Raw genomic sequence first — 15241 nt, forward strand, 5'->3', positions numbered from 1 at the left:
ATGTTGAAACTGTTGAACAATCCTTCACAAAAAATCATATAAAAAATTATTTATTTAATGCAAGATAAAACAATGAAATAAATGAAGTGAGAAAATCAGAATAAGTGCTTTTTTTTGTTGTGAAATGCTCAGAAGTTTCACTGCTCTTCACCTCCTTCTTGTGCATCCTCCATTTCTCCTGCTGCATTTTCATCTCGTTGCGTATCCTGCTGTTCTGTGTCCTGCTGTTCTGTGTTTTGTTCTTCTGTTTGTTCTTGATTTTCACCCTGCTCTTCAACTTGTTCCTCTTGATTCTCTTCAATCGGTTCGTTCAGTCCTTCATCTTCTTCATGAGGCGTGTCTTGACTTGTTTCAGAATATCTGGTAGTATTTGGATCATAACAAGAATTTCTTGATGCTCCTGTGGAGCCCATTGCTGTCCTGCCCATTCGTTCCTTTCCTCCCAAATCAAAGCTAAGAATAATAAAATCAAAATAACTGATATTCAAAAAAATTCGGAAATATTCCATACAAGGCCAATTGGGATTCAAGTTTTGTTGTAAGTACTGTTGTATCAACAAGAAGTTGACGAATGACGGACTCTGTTGACCTGAAAAAAAACGAAATTTTAAAAATTTTACAAATGTGTTGTTTAAATGGTAGAAAACAAAGTTTAACAAAGTTTAATTTATCATAAAAAATAAATTGAAATGAGGATAGTTTTATTGGTAACATTCTTTTCAAATTAGAAGAAAAAGGAAAAATACAAACTGTTTTCCTTTTGACATTCTTTATATTAAGGGTATTTCGATATAAAAAATTAAAAAAAAATTAAAAAATAAAATTAAAAATAAAAAAAAAAAAGGAAATATTAATTGAAATGGTTGTGAAATGAATGAAATGTAATTTTCGATAATTATTCATCACTTTCAACATCTAATAATTCGATATCTTCATCACTTTCATTTTCTTCATTCAATCTTTGCTTGCTCCTTCTCTGAGGCTTGCTTCGTGATTTGTTTCCAATCTTTTTGTCAGGCTGTGAATCGCTCCAATCTCCCTCATCTGATTCATCTGCATTTTCACTGTAATTTTCCACCTCTTCCTCTTCGTCTGACTCATCGTCTGTGTAAAGTGGCTTTTGTTTCGGCTTCCTTTTCCTCAGATTTCGAGTCTCGCTCTTCTGCTGCTCGCTCTTGTCATTCTCCAAATTCTGTGCAAGTCGCGACTGCTGCGCACCTCCTCTCCCGCGGCCTCCTCTCCTCCCTCTTCCTCTCCCTTTTGGAGGATGAGCAGAATCGCCTTGCCCCTTCGCATCTGTCAAAAGTGCAGCTGGCTTATCTGCTGAAGCTCCATCGCCTTCCACCCCCTCCTTTCCGGCCTCTGCTTTCCTCGCTGCCTCCAGCTCGTCTGCTGCCAGCGGCTCCACTCTGCCTTCGCTGATTTCTGTGATGTACTTGTTCAGCTTCGTCAGGGCAGCATCGATGATCCCTTTCCTTTCTTCGCCATGGAACCGCACAAACTTCCTCACTTTTGTTGCTGTCTTCGCAATGTGCCTCGCAAACACCTGGTCAATCTGCGCGACCGAAAAGAACAGCGTCTGGCTGCTCAAAGCCTTCGTGAACGGGACAGATGAGCGGTCGCCGAAGGGAAGAAGCGACAGCGTCAGCGCTAGCAGACGGAGTGTGTTGACAGACACAACTGCACCTGAGGCAGCAGACATAGCTCCATTTGGAGTGGGTAGCGATGGCGTTGAAGCAGGCGTGGGCGAGGCAGAAGGGAAGAGAGCTGACTCAGTCGTCGTCTGCAGCACAGAGGAAGGATGGGGCTGCATAAAGACAGCACTTGAGGACTCCTGAAGAGTGCCCTGTGGAACAAGAGGGGTGGGAACAACAAAAGTGGTGGAGGGAGAAAGAGAAGCTGTTGGCATGTTTGGAGAGGAAGAAGGGGAAGGCGAAAGAGCAGAAAATGAATGAGGAACAAAAGAGGCAGTGGGTGTTGGAGCAGGTGGCTGTATTGTCTTCATTGATGGAGAAAGAGACAGAGCAGGTGTAGTGGAAGGAGTGGGGTATGCACTCGATGCCTTGAAGCTGGCATCGTCTGCAGAGAATGAGCGAGAGTATGTTTTGATGGCTCTGATGATGCGCTCTGCCACAGACGCTGTCTGCGACTCATTCAGCGACGCCATTTTGATCAGATGGTCAGCAATATGCTGATACTGGGCAGTGGTGATGCCGAGGAAGAAAGACGGTAGAATGTGTATGGACTCCACCCAGTCGTCTCTGCCGTAGTCTGAGGGCGTGCTGTCGTATGCAGACGGAGAAGGCGCAATAGACACAGACTCTGCTCTTGTGATGTCCATCGTCTCGTGCTTGGCAAGCGCTGGCCCTTCGCTCTCTTCTGCCTCTCTTCCACTCCTCCCTCTCTGGAACGACGTCTGTATCCCCGTGTGCAGATGCTGCCCAGACGCCAGCGAAACAAGCGTCTCTGCAAGCAGATTGTACAGCGACTTCCCTTCGTGTGCGAGTGTGTCGACCAGCTGCTCTGCCAGCCCTGCCAGCACCGCATCCTTCTCCACCAAGCACAGCGCCACAAACGGGAAGTGCATCCGCAGCTTCATCATCCCCGTGCGTGTCAGGCTGTTCACTGCCGAAAGGGCTGCTCTTCTGACAACAGCTGCCTCGTCGTGGATGCGAATGCACAGCAGATGCGCATACGGCGCAGCCAGCGACGGATAGCGCGTGAAGGCATCGGCAAGTGAGAGGCACATGTTTGCTCGTGTCTCGGGTGAGGCAGAGTCCTGAAGGAGAGTAAATGCCAGCTGCATGTTGTCGCTTGCATACTGTGGATCCAGCATTATGAATGCGCTCAGTGCAGATGCTGCCAGCGTGGATAAAAGAGGAGCATAGCGTCCTCTGCTGATCTTCGGCTTCTCTTTCTTTGGCTGTTCTTTCTCCATTTCATCTTCAGACACACTCGGAAGTGACACTTCTTCATCCAATTCTTCATCCATAGACAAAGCCTGAGAGGAAGGAAACGACTCTGCCAGAAGAGTGTTCATCTTCTCGTTCTTCTCCTTGTTCCTCTCTTCAATCGCTGTCTGTTTCTCCTCCTTTTCGTACCAGCTCGGTGGCTGCATGTTCAGCCACACACACACTCCCCCAAATGTGTCCACAATAAGCTTCGCAAGCGAGCCAGGCGGTGCTGTCGCAATCTGCTGGGCTGGTGTGCTCTGCGTTGTGCTCTGTGTTTTGTTTGTGGAAGATGCATTCGCACTCATCCCGTGTGACATCACTCCTGTCAGCGCTGCTTCCAGTCCGCTGTCTTCGTCTGAATCTTCTTCCTCATCTCCCTCTCCTTCTCCCTCTTCTCCTTCTCCTTCGCTTTTGCCATCCAAATTGGCTTTTCCTCCTTTCTTTTTGTGATGCTGGCTGTGTTTCTTCGCTTTCTTCTGTTTCTTCTCTCCTTCTTCTTCATCCATTCCATCTGAATGCTGTCTGACATCTTCTCCTTCTCCTTTGATCTTCTTTCCCCTCTTTCCCTTTTTCTGCTCATCCTGCAAGCTCTGCTGATTCCCCTTCGCCAGCTCCTTCAGCTCTCTTCTCGACTGCTCTGCTGCTTTTCTCTCTCTCAGCACAGCATCTGCCAGCGCTATCCTCGACACCAGAAAGAGCAGCCGCCCCAAACACGCCGAGCCACACAGGGCGGTCTCTTTATTCGCTCTCTGCCTCCGAAAGACTGTCTGTGCCCAGAGTGGAATGAAGCGGCGGAAGAGCAGCTGGGGGTCGGTGCAGACGGTGAAGACGGTGACGATTCCTTGCTGTGCCACAGACATCCACTCAGCAGCCGCAGAATGAGTCAGTTTTCCTGTGCAGAGAGAGAAGAGCGCGAAACAGGGGGCGAAAAAGCGGTGGTTGGTGGGAAGAAGAGAAGATGAGGGAGAGGCTGTGAATGAAGAGGAAGAGGAAGAAGATGATGATGAAGCTGAAGAAGCTGATGTGGATGCTTGAGAAAGAGGTGATGAAGAAGGAGGAGCAGACGAAGAAGGCGCAGACAGAGTGGCATAAGCCGAGTAGCTTTTCGAGATGAGTGTCAGTGCCAGCCGTGCTGCCTCCACCGAATTCGGAGGGCGCTGCAGAGCAGAAGAAATAAGACTCATCAGAACACCCAAATTCATTCGGATCGTCACCAATGGCGTGTCTGCTGTTGTGCTGCTTCCTTTTCCTTGTTCTCCTGTCTTCGTTTTGAGCGCAGGGAGAATCGCTGTGAGTGCTCTCAGCGCTGCCAGAAGCTTCTTCTCGTTCTCCTTCCGTTTCTCTTCTGCTTTCTGTTTGTCTGCCTCTGCTGCACTTTGCTCAGCTGCATTGTTATTCGCTTTCTTCAATGTTGATGCTTCCATATTGTTTCCATTGCCTTCGTTCACATTCACCATTGAGACAGTCTCTGATGATTGTGCACTTCCTTCTGCGTCTGCCATCTTCATCTCTGTCGAAACAAACTGACCTGCTTTGGCATCTGCACTTGCACTTGCACTTGTTGTTGATGATGTTGAAGAAGCAGAAGAAGAAGCAGAAGAAGAAGAAACAGAAGAAGAAGAAGAAGGAGCATTCTCTTCCTCATTCCACATCGATGGCTTGAATATCTTCACTGCTGACCACAGCGCATCGATAATCAGAGGCTTCAGCTCTCCCTTTTCAGCAAACGTTCTCAGAACAGTTTCCACAGCAAGCGCGTGCGATGGACTTAACTCACTGCACAAAGTGACAATTCCAGCTGCAATTGTTGCGCACTGCTTCTTCGTGATTGCCTGCACAACTGTTGAGCCAGTGCCACTTTGGCTGCTGCTGCTTCCTGTCTTGTCTGCTCCTTTCCCCCCTCTTTTCTCTTCATCGTCTTCATTCTCATCATCTGAAATCCCATCCCTGCTCTTCTTCTTCTGCTGCTGCCTCCTCTGCTGTCTCTTTCTCTCCCTCTCCCTCTCCTTCTCCTTCTCCTTCCCGCTCAACCCCACACCTGTTATGGATGCAATCGCTGCATTCTTCGTCGTGTACACCTCTGGCAGCCCCACCACCTCTCTGTAATGAGCCAGACACGCCTCCCTCATCGCTGCATCGGGTGACCACACAAGTGCTGCCAATGCATCGTCCACATGCGATTTGTACTGCTCAAAGCGGAACGGCCGCAGCGCCGTCGCCAGCTGCACTGCACTCGCCACGTCGGTTACAGACTTCGAGCGGAGCATGTGCGAAAGCGCGGGGAAAGCACGTGTTTCGATGAGGTCGATGAAGAGAAGAGAAGATGTGAGGTACTCTCGGGCGAGGAGACGACGGCGGAGGAGGTGGGGATCTTGGGGAAGGAGAAGGGGAGTTATGGAAGAGGAGGAAGATGAAGATGAAGATGAAGGGGATGATGAAGATGATGAAGATGATGCTGATGATAGTGCTGGATCAGATGACGAAGAAACAGAAGGTGATGAAGCCTTTGCAGACGCAGGAGAAGAAGATGAAAGAATCGAAGATGTTGTTGAAGTGGATGAGATGGACAAAGAAGACGACTTCATTATCGAAGAGCGTCTGCGAGGCGAGCGCATCGGAGTGATTGTGAGGCGCCTGGCAATCTTCGCCACGTCTTTTTCTTTGTCTCCCGTCTCCTCGTCTGTCTCATCGTCGCTCTCTGTGTCTTCCAATCTGTCTGCTGCTCCGCCATCATCTAGCTCATCCACACCTTGTTGTGTCGCTGCATCCACAAGGCTCTCTGCAAACTCGTCTTCTGCTTGTTTCTCTCTCTTTTCTTCGTCTTCGGCACTCTCAACAACATCCATACGATTCTTCTGTGTATCTTCTTTGTTGTTCTCTTTCTCTTTTTCCTTTTTCATTTCGATCTCCTTCAACCTCCTTCTCTCAGCCTCCTCTTCCTCTTCCTTTCTCTTCATCGCTTGCTGCCTCTCCTTCTCTTCCTCCTCCTCCAGCGCCGTCAGAATGTCCAGCTGCTTTTGATACGCTGCCCGTGCCAGCGCCGCGCCAAACGGGTTGTTCTCCACCAGCTCCTTCACACACCCCGCAGCTGCTCTTCTGACAGCAGGCGTCTTGTCGTTCAGTCTGTCTGTGGCGATGGCAGTGGCAGAGGCATACAGGCGGTGGGGGATCGAGTGAGAGGCACACAGCTCAGCCCAGCAGTGCAGCACACGCGCACGCGCATAGGCAGACACGTCCATCACACGCTCAGTCAGAATAGAGAAGAGATTGTCGATTGTCGTGTTCAGCTCAGCCAGTCGCTTCTCTTCGGGTGATGATGAGGGATGGTCGGAGGCTGCAGACGAAGAGGAGGAAGAGGAGGAGGAAGAAGCAGATACAGAAGAAGAAGAAGAAAATGATGATGATGATGACAACGATGAAGACGAAGATGAGGAGGATGATGAAGAATTGGCACCAGCAGCGGAGTAAATAGAAGGCATTGCTGTTTCAAACGGGAGAGAGCTTCCAGAAGAAGACAGATTGAGTGTCAGCTGTCCTTTTTTGCTGTCTGCTCTTTGCTCATTTCCCTGTGCATTCATTGCCCCAGCCTTGTTTCCATTCCCTTCCTCACCCGATGCCTGTTCGCTTTTGTCTCTCTCATTGCCGCCTTTGTCCACACTCTGCCCAGACGCAGTGGAAGCAGAGATGGCTTTGCTCAGCTGTGTCGCCTGCTGAGTGAGTGCTTTGATGAGCCGCATGCACATTTCTGCTATGCCGTTCCGCAGCTGATAGGAATCACTCCCAAAATACGGCAGAATCTCTGGGCAGAAGCGGAGCACAACAAACGGACACCGCCCAGCCAGTTCCGAAAGGAACAGCCCAACGCTCTTTGCTGCTGCGTCTGCCGTGTTGCCAATCAAGTCGTTTCCGTCTGACTCCTTCTTCTCTTTCTTCTTTCCTCGCCCTTCGCCTCCATCTCCCATGCCAGTAGCACCCGCTGCCAGCTCGTCCATCTCGTCTCCTTCATTCAGCTCTCTGTATTCCCTCTCCTCCTCCGCAGCTGCCTCCATCCCGCCCGCCTCTTCCCCCTCAGCTGTCGTCTGCTTTGCCTTCGCCTTGGCAGCGGCGCTGCTCTCCTTTTCGCTCTGCATCTTCGCCTCGATTCCGCCGAGTCCGCCAGGCATGTTGATCAGCTCAGTCAGCAGCGCATCCGCCAGCAGGCAGCGGTCAGACGTCGCATCAACAGCGCTTCCTGCACTGAACAGTTCCTCATCGGCACCATACCCTTGAATCGCAATCAGCGTTGTCCTCCGCTCAGCCCCGTCTTTTGCCAGTGCGCTCTCCATCATCGCGTGGCGGAGGTCGACCTCAGACATCTCAGACAGAAGCGTCGGAGCGTGCTCAAAGCGGAAGAGTAGAGAAGACAGCGTCGAGGTGAGGAACGGGTGCGCTCTGCCAAACCGGCCGTGGAGGAGGGTCGCCAGCGACACACACGCCGCCTTCACTTTCGTCTTCCGCAGCAGCGCCGGTGACTGCAGGCAGTACATCGGCAGAGAGAAGACACAGTTGAGAAGTGGCTCTTCGATCTGCGATGGATGCGCTGCTGCTGACGAAGAGGAAGACGATATCGGAGCAGCTCTTCCTTGGACCTTCCACAGAGAGTTTTCAAGCTGCTCCAGCTCAAACACATCGTGAACTAAGTCACAAATCCGAATAAAATGCCGATCAACCCAGTCAAATGACTCAAGCTGTGCAGCTGCACTTGTTCCTTTGAGATACCCATGCGCCGATCGAGAATCGCTCTTTCCAGAAAAATTCTTCCCTTTTTCAAAATCATCCATCGCCAAATCACTTAAATGGCACAATAAAAATATGTACATTTTTAAAGAGTTTCTTAAAATAAATGCGTTTTGAAGAGTTGCTGGCTCAAAGTCAATTGTCTGTGTGGATTGAGAAAAAGTTTTTCTTCCTGGAAATGCAGTCATTCTTGGCGATAAAGGTGGCGAAATAACAGTCAAACGAGGAGATAATGGAGTGCTTATTTCATTATCCACAGTTCGTTCAAAACTTCGAATGTGAGTAATTATGGATTGAGAAAGAGAACGAAGACCATTGCACAATAGCTCAACGAGCTGGTTTTTTGAACGATTATCTATTGATTCAAATGACTCGATTCTAAGCATTGAGTACAGAGAATCAAACGTAGAATGCTCAAGTATTGCATGAGGACCGTTATCAGATATAGAATCTTTAAATGTGAAAAAATGTATTGAAATAAAAAATAAATAAATTTTTTAACGTTAAAAATTGGATGACTCAAATATCTTTCATGAAATTTAAAAATCAAACTTTCAATTTGTTCTAAGGTGGCAGAAATATCTGCAGCTGAATCAAAATCAGAAAGTGTTTCCACTTGAAATCGTTGTAAATCGTCTGTTCCAACGGCTAGCTCTTCATATTTCATAGGAATAATAAATTCCTCATTTTCAGACATTGCTTTTTAAAGATTCTTCCTTCTTCTTTAGTTTTTTTTTGTAAATTAAGAATTAAATTATACCCTTTTTTTATTTTTCGAGAATAGTATTTCCACTTTAAATACTTTTGAAGTTCAAAAAGCATGAAATACGTTAATCAATAAAACAATAATTATCTAAAACTTAAATAGAAATAAATGAAAATGAAATGAATTTAGAAAGCGACAGTTGACAGCATTACTCCAAGCGTCTGACTTAAATTTGTTTCTATTGTTTGCGAGACTGCAGTGTCAAGCTGCTTTTTCGGATCAACTTTTCCAACCATCGCCAATTCTGCATTGAAACAAATACAATAAATTTTTCCTTGATGAAAAAAAAAATTGAAGCAAAATTCGTACCTTGTTTTTCTTGACGTTTTTCAATAATTGCTGATGTTTCTTCAATAATTCTCCTGTTGAACGAATCTGCAAGAGAAACCATTTCCTAAATCAAAAGTTTATATCATATAAATTTAATTTTAGTCGTTATAAAGGATTAAATACAATGAATATTAAATAAAAATTTACTCCATTGAATTACCTTCATTCTCTTTTCATTATCATCTTCAATTGATGTGAAACTTGCAATTTTCATTCCTTCCATCCATTCCTTTTTCTTCAAATTCAACAGCATCTGTTCTTCAAGTGTATTCTTCCTAAATTCAATTGGCATTGAATAATATTGCCTCCCGCATCCATGAACAAGAGCCTGAAAGGTTTTAGAAAATTTATAAAATTAGGAGGAAAAATCTAAAAATACAAAGCAAAGGCATACAACAAGCGATGGACGCGCAAGATGCCCTATGTTAGATGTGGTTTGACGCGGCTCTGCTCCAGTCATCATGGTCATTTGTGGGATGAGGCGAAATGCATCTGAAGAAAATTGCAGATACGAGATGAAAATAATTAAATCTTGCTATAAATCATTTCATACCTATAACAACTTTACCCTTAACACTTTGCACAGGGTCAACAACAACAGCCACTGCGCGAGGATGTAATTTCTCAAAGCTCTGAATGACAAAATATACGGAGAAATAAAAAGACCTTTAAACATCAGTACAAACCTGCTGAGTATTCATATCCACTCCGCTAAGCCATGGACCAAAACCTGCATTAAAAAATATTCTCATTATTTGAGGGAAATGCAAGAAATAACAAATACAAAACCTGGATGAGAATGATACCATCCAACAACAACCTCTGTACGCCCTGTAAGTTTAAGAAGATCAATCATTTTTTGCTGAAATACTTCGTCGACAGCTTCAACTGAAACTCCTGTCCCGCTCTGAGGCATAGCAAAAACATCATCAACGCGGATGGTGTAGTCCTTCAAAACAAAATATAAAAAAGATATAAAAAATATGAACAAATGCGCTACAAAAAGGTACATACATCTACAAACGACCCGAGCATTAGTCCCATGACTTCCAACGGAACACCTGCTCTTCCATGCTTAAGCATTTTAAGCAGTGCCAAAGAAGAAATTGTAATTGTTTCCCCAACATCAGGAACTGGCTCGTCCATTCCTTGTTGTGCTTGTGGTTGCATTTGACTAATAAGCTTTGATAAATCCATTTTTGTTTATTTACAGTTATTTGATCAATAGTCTAACCATTATAATATGCATCAAACCATCGATCAGAATTCAGATTCATTTTTCACAAATTTTATTCCGCTCTTTATATTCCCAACAATATTTTTGCGAAAGCTATTGTCCATGAAAATTAAAAGAAAGAAAGAAAGATCGATAGAATGATAGATGCACCATTTTTAAAGAAAAATTGACACAAAAAAAAAAAAAAAATTCAACTTTGAAATGGAAATTATTAAATTAAGTGGAATGAATAATATGTGTTTTGTGCATTCCATTCTCCAAATTTTTGTCTCAATAAAACACTTCATCTTTCTATGTTCGTGAAAAAAGAATTTTCTCTTTCAGAAAACTCATTCATTTTCATCCTCAAAAAAATTTTTTTTCGGTAATTTTAAAAACGAAAAAAAGGCAAATGGAGAAAATCATGGTACCACATGATCATTGACCATAATTAATTAATGTTTTGTTAAGCATTCTTGTTATGTTTATTAAGCTTTTGAATTTGAACGAATTAAACAAGTTCATACAAGATTTTGTGTCAGTTTAGGGTCTTGTCGAGCAATATTTGGGTCAGAGAGAACCAAAAATAAATACTTTTTAGATGGAAATTACAAAAATAGTGTGATAGGTCATTTTGGGAGTAGGATTTTCTTTTCTTGCCAAGAAATACATATTCAAACGAAGAATCTCTGTTTTTCTAATTTCAACAAAAGAGACTTACGAGATTTTTTCCCCCAAAATATTTAATTAATCCTTAATAATCTCTTTTGATCAAATATCCGCTTTTGACCGTTCATAATATTATTGTTCAAGAAATACAACGATTTCAAAAATATCACGAGAACAAAAACTTCGAGACGAAAGACTATCGTTTGAAGTGAGAAACGCCAATTCATTATTAGAAAAAATAATTGCTGCTCTTGATGCTCTTCCACAAAAGGTTTGTTTGATATCAGAAGCGTTAAACATACCGACCTTGAAATTTTATAGCGCTGTCAGATGTTATTGCTTCGGACTTATTTGGAACGAAAAGGAAATTCACACAAGGCCTTGTTTGCTTAACTTTGAGGGTGAAGAAAAGGTGCTGAATATTGTTCACGAAAAATGTCAACAGCGTGATGGAATTTAATCACAGGAGTTGAGAGAAATCATTTATTCTGAAATGCAAATATGAAACCTGAAATCATTACAGATGTCACTTCACTTTGGACAAAATCCAGTTATCAAGCATTTCGATTGACAACATGAGCCATCTTCTCAAATAAATATGTCCGGATTCATTTCGAAGCACAAGTTGAAAGTTCTCTCTCCCTCTCATATAACTCCATCCAAATTGAATACAGCATTCATGTCTAACATAAGAGCATGGTTCAATTTTATGTTCAACAAAGATATCAAACCCTCTGCCAACAAGCTTAATATATTTTACTCAGACGAATGGAAAGCTGATATTTATTCTTCACAAAAATTATTCGTGCTTGCGAAGCAAAACGAGCACCGACTTCCACAGAAGAACTCTCAATATATGGTATTTGAATAATGACAACAATTGAACAATTTTGTCTTGCGCCTCCACCATTCATCATTGTTTCTTCCTTTAAAACCGTTCCTTCTGAACTTCAAGAATTCAAAAAAGTAGGCTCATGTGAAATCCACGTCAAAACATCAGGATGGATGAACAGAAATGCTTCAATTTTTTATGCTGTTCATTTCTGTTCATGAAAACTATTTGCAGGTTGTTTGGAGTCATTCCTCCTGATTCTCTTGTTTTTTAATTCTTGATGGTCAACCATCTCGTCTTTGCACTTCAGTTTTTATTTTATTTTATTTAATTTAATTTTATTTAATTTAATTAAATTTTATTTTTTTAGACAGAAGAGGGTTCGAGTGATTTTTCAGGTCTCGGAGGTTTAAACACAATTATGCCTAACGATTACCATAGCTTTACACATTGCTCTGCATCATTTCATTATTCAGAAAAATAAAACAATAATGGTCAAAATGATCCACCCATTATTTAAGAATGCAAACAAACGATTATTAAAAAAATGATATTCTCTTTGTTTTCAGTTTATTTCAACTTCATTTTCTCTTTGAATATTATTGAAAATGTCGAATGCCTCTCATCTTCGAAATCTTATCCAATGCCTTCCTGTTGTCATCAAAATTCACACATTTTTGATTTGCTGTCTCTTCAAGATTCAATCAATATCCAAGAATCACACGGAAAGTCTGAATGTTGCATGAAATCTCAATTTGCACTGTTAAATTCATCGCTCATCATCAATGACGCATCTTTCTGTCAGAATTCATTTTCTTCCACTTTCATATTAAGACTCACATCCAACTTGCGTTTGCATAGTTGCAGAGCGCGATCAAATAATGACCACATATCTTCACAAGTGTCATCCTGGGGAGGCTCCGTGGAGTTATTCAATTTCTCAATAGCATCACACACACATGTTATTCAACATCCTCTAACAATGAATTGTGAAGAAAGCTCGTTGTTCATGCTGCAATGCAAAGATTGCACTTTCAATTCATTGACAAATGTTCATGTTTCCTCATTTTTGGCAACTGGGCATGTCACACTTTTTGTTGCTGACGGATGCAGCTTTTCAAACATTTCTCACTCGCCCTCCCTTCCTCATCGCTTCACATCACATGCTACCCCATCAATTTGGAATTCGTGCCTAATCCAGAACTCAAAATTATATTCATGCCCCAACGCCCAATATGGAGTTGTTGTCACACCAACACAGAATCTGATGACGATGATGAACACTTCGTTCTCTCACTCTTCTGATACTCACTCCCCGACAAACGGCTCCATCAACAGCTATTCTTCAGGAGATGTCATAGCCTATTCAGTCCATTTTTCAAACATAAGTGATTCAAATCGCATGGGCTTGGCATTGAACATCGGTGGAAATGCCACTTTGAACGCTTCATGTTGTTTGTTCGAAATGATAAATGCATCAAATGATGCAAGCAATGTGTATGGAGCAGCCGTGAGCCACAAAGGCGCTGGAGTTCACTATTCACACAAATGCAATTATACAAATTGTTCCTCTGGCTTTGCGGTCGGTGGATTGGACGCTGAGACATCAACACAAAAAATGATAACTTCTTGCTTTTTTGATAAATGTGATGCACAATATTACTCTGCCTTTTTTTTTGGAAATGAAAATGGAGCACAATTAATCAAAATGAACACTATTAAGAATTGTGCCGCAACGCATCACACAGCAGGAATAGGCATTTGCTTCTCCACTCATAGAACATGTATTTCTGAATGTCATACAGTTTCATGTAACTCTTTCTCGGCTCTTGGAGCCATGAGCTTTGTGTGGTTACGCGAAAGCATTCCAGGTATAACGGCAATGATTCATTTTTGTTTTTTTGAAAAAAACACAATAGGAAACACATCTTATGGTTGTGATGTCTCGACAGATTCTTCCTATTATAATTCTAAAGTGATAAATGAATCGTTTGTTCACAGTTACTCCCTGAGTGATTGCCCGATTCGAGTGACAATTAATTCCATTGATCACAGCGACTGGCTTGGACGCCCTCAATCAACCATCCCAGTTGTGTTCGTTTCATCTGTGTTTGGCAACGATTCTCGAAGTGAATGTGGGTTCGGAGGCTTGCCCTGCAAAACAATCGAAAAGGGAATTAGCAAAAGGGTCCGTTCACAGCCGTTAGTGATTTCAGAAGGATCATACATCCACGGATCGATCCCTGTTGATGAAATGAATGTGAGTTTGAGAGGCTGTGAATTCGAAGAGTCGACACTGACTTCCAATGCAGTTTGGGATGGAAAAGCACTGTTTTCAGTATCATCTGGCATATTGTCTGTTTCATATTTCACTGTGGTGCACACTTCTTCGAATTCGAATCCACAATCATCTGTCTTGATGATGAGTGGGAGTGGGCGAGTGACAATACACTTTTCAACAATAAAGGGAGAAGCATCCCCAGCAACGACTTTTTCAACTCCTTTGATGATTGTTAATGGAGGTCTGGCAGAACTTGCTTCTGTTTGCTTCACAACTTTCAGCAACGAAAAGCAACTGATATCGTTTTCCTCTCCAAATTATCTGAAAATGAGCGATGTGACTTTCAACACAATCACTCGACAAAGCGGAAATGGCGCAATATTTGAAGCACAACTTTTGGATGGAAATGAGTTTTGCTTGTCAAATGTTTCTTTTGCAGATTGCTTGTGCCTCAGAGGAAACGGGGGTGGGATGCAGATACACATGGAACGTGGATCATCGTTTTCAATAGGAAATGCATCTGACATAGGAGCAACAGCCAAGATGAACAACTGCCAGGCCATAGGTTCTTCGGTGAGTCCAAGCTGTGGAGGAGGATTGCTCATAAAGCTTGACAAAGATGCAGACAACTTTCTTTTGAAGCAGCTGGCGTTTGAAGGGTGCATGGCCGATCAGGGAAACAATCTATTTGTCGATGCCTGGCAGCTGGACAAATTGATAAATACCACAACCCTTGAGTTTGGGCCAGGACGCAATGATCTTGATGGATATGCTGGATATGAGAGATCAACAGCTGGAGAAACATTGTCTATCCCTCTTGTGGTTTATCTGTGGGATAACATGTCTGCATTTGCACATGTTGGTGGAGAGAAAAGTGCAGATTTCAGCAGGTGCGGGTATTCTGAGGTCCCATGCTCATCAATTATGTCTGCAGCCTCTCTTTGGTTCAAAGACAGCAACCGTTTTGTTGAGCTTCATTCTCCCTTTTCCCTCAGATCTGAATTGCTTCTTGATGCTTTCGAATGGACAATAATGTCAAGAGTTGGCAAAGTGACGATTGGTCTGGACGATTGCAATTTCAGCGGTGAACAAGCAGGGATGATTGAAACGGTCTCAAAGTCGGCGCTCACAAACTTCACTTTTGCACTGCCAAAGAGCATTGGCTTCAAAGAGGCATTGATTGTGTGCATGTCTTCTTCGCTGAGTGTCAAAGGGTGCGAGATTGCAATCAAACAGCAATCGACAAACATTTCGTTTCTTTCTGCAAGAGGAGGACGGGTGTCGATAAATCAACTCATTATGCTCTCGACCTCTTTTGATGGCACATCCACACTGGATGCCATATCTGTCACAGATGCATGCGAATCTTTCATGTTGAACGACTCGATAATTGAAAACTCTCAAATCAGAGACGGAT

At 43.3% G+C, this 15241-nt stretch overlaps 3 protein-coding genes across 3 annotated transcripts; all 3 read right to left on the bottom strand.

Annotated features, from left to right (window-relative positions):
- Positions 1-34: 34 nt before the first annotated feature.
- On the bottom strand, positions 35-777 carry MONOS_6946 (uncharacterized protein). The gene is made up of 3 exons (XM_067877226.1): positions 751-777; positions 512-589; positions 35-453 (listed from the first exon to the last, which is right to left on the bottom strand). Exons 1-3 carry the CDS (start codon positions 765-767, stop codon positions 138-140), a joined length of 411 nt encoding a protein of 136 aa, XP_067730648.1. The 5' UTR covers positions 768-777; the 3' UTR covers positions 35-137.
- A 118-nt stretch (positions 778-895) lies between these two features.
- On the bottom strand, positions 896-8397 carry MONOS_6947 (putative condensin complex subunit 1; the record flags this gene model as incomplete). The annotated part of the gene is made up of 2 exons (XM_067877227.1): positions 896-8181; positions 8283-8397. The coding sequence occupies 2 exons, from the start codon at positions 8395-8397 to the stop codon at positions 896-898; spliced, it is 7401 nt and encodes a 2466-aa protein (XP_067730649.1).
- Positions 8398-8458: 61 nt separating this feature from the next.
- Positions 8459-10057, bottom strand: MONOS_6948 (putative 26S proteasome non-ATPase regulatory subunit 14). Its single transcript, XM_067877228.1, has 8 exons — positions 9841-10057; positions 9616-9775; positions 9513-9556; positions 9380-9458; positions 9221-9318; positions 8987-9154; positions 8806-8890; positions 8459-8740 (listed from the first exon to the last, which is right to left on the bottom strand). Exons 1-8 carry the CDS (start codon positions 10021-10023, stop codon positions 8622-8624), a joined length of 936 nt encoding a protein of 311 aa, XP_067730650.1. The 5' UTR covers positions 10024-10057; the 3' UTR covers positions 8459-8621.
- Positions 10058-15241: the final 5184 nt, after the last annotated feature.

The sequence above is a fragment of the Monocercomonoides exilis genome, assembly GCF_001643675.1.
Source record: "Monocercomonoides exilis strain PA203 chromosome Unknown scaffold13-1861174, whole genome shotgun sequence".
Taxonomy (NCBI): Eukaryota; Preaxostyla; order Oxymonadida; family Polymastigidae; genus Monocercomonoides; species Monocercomonoides exilis.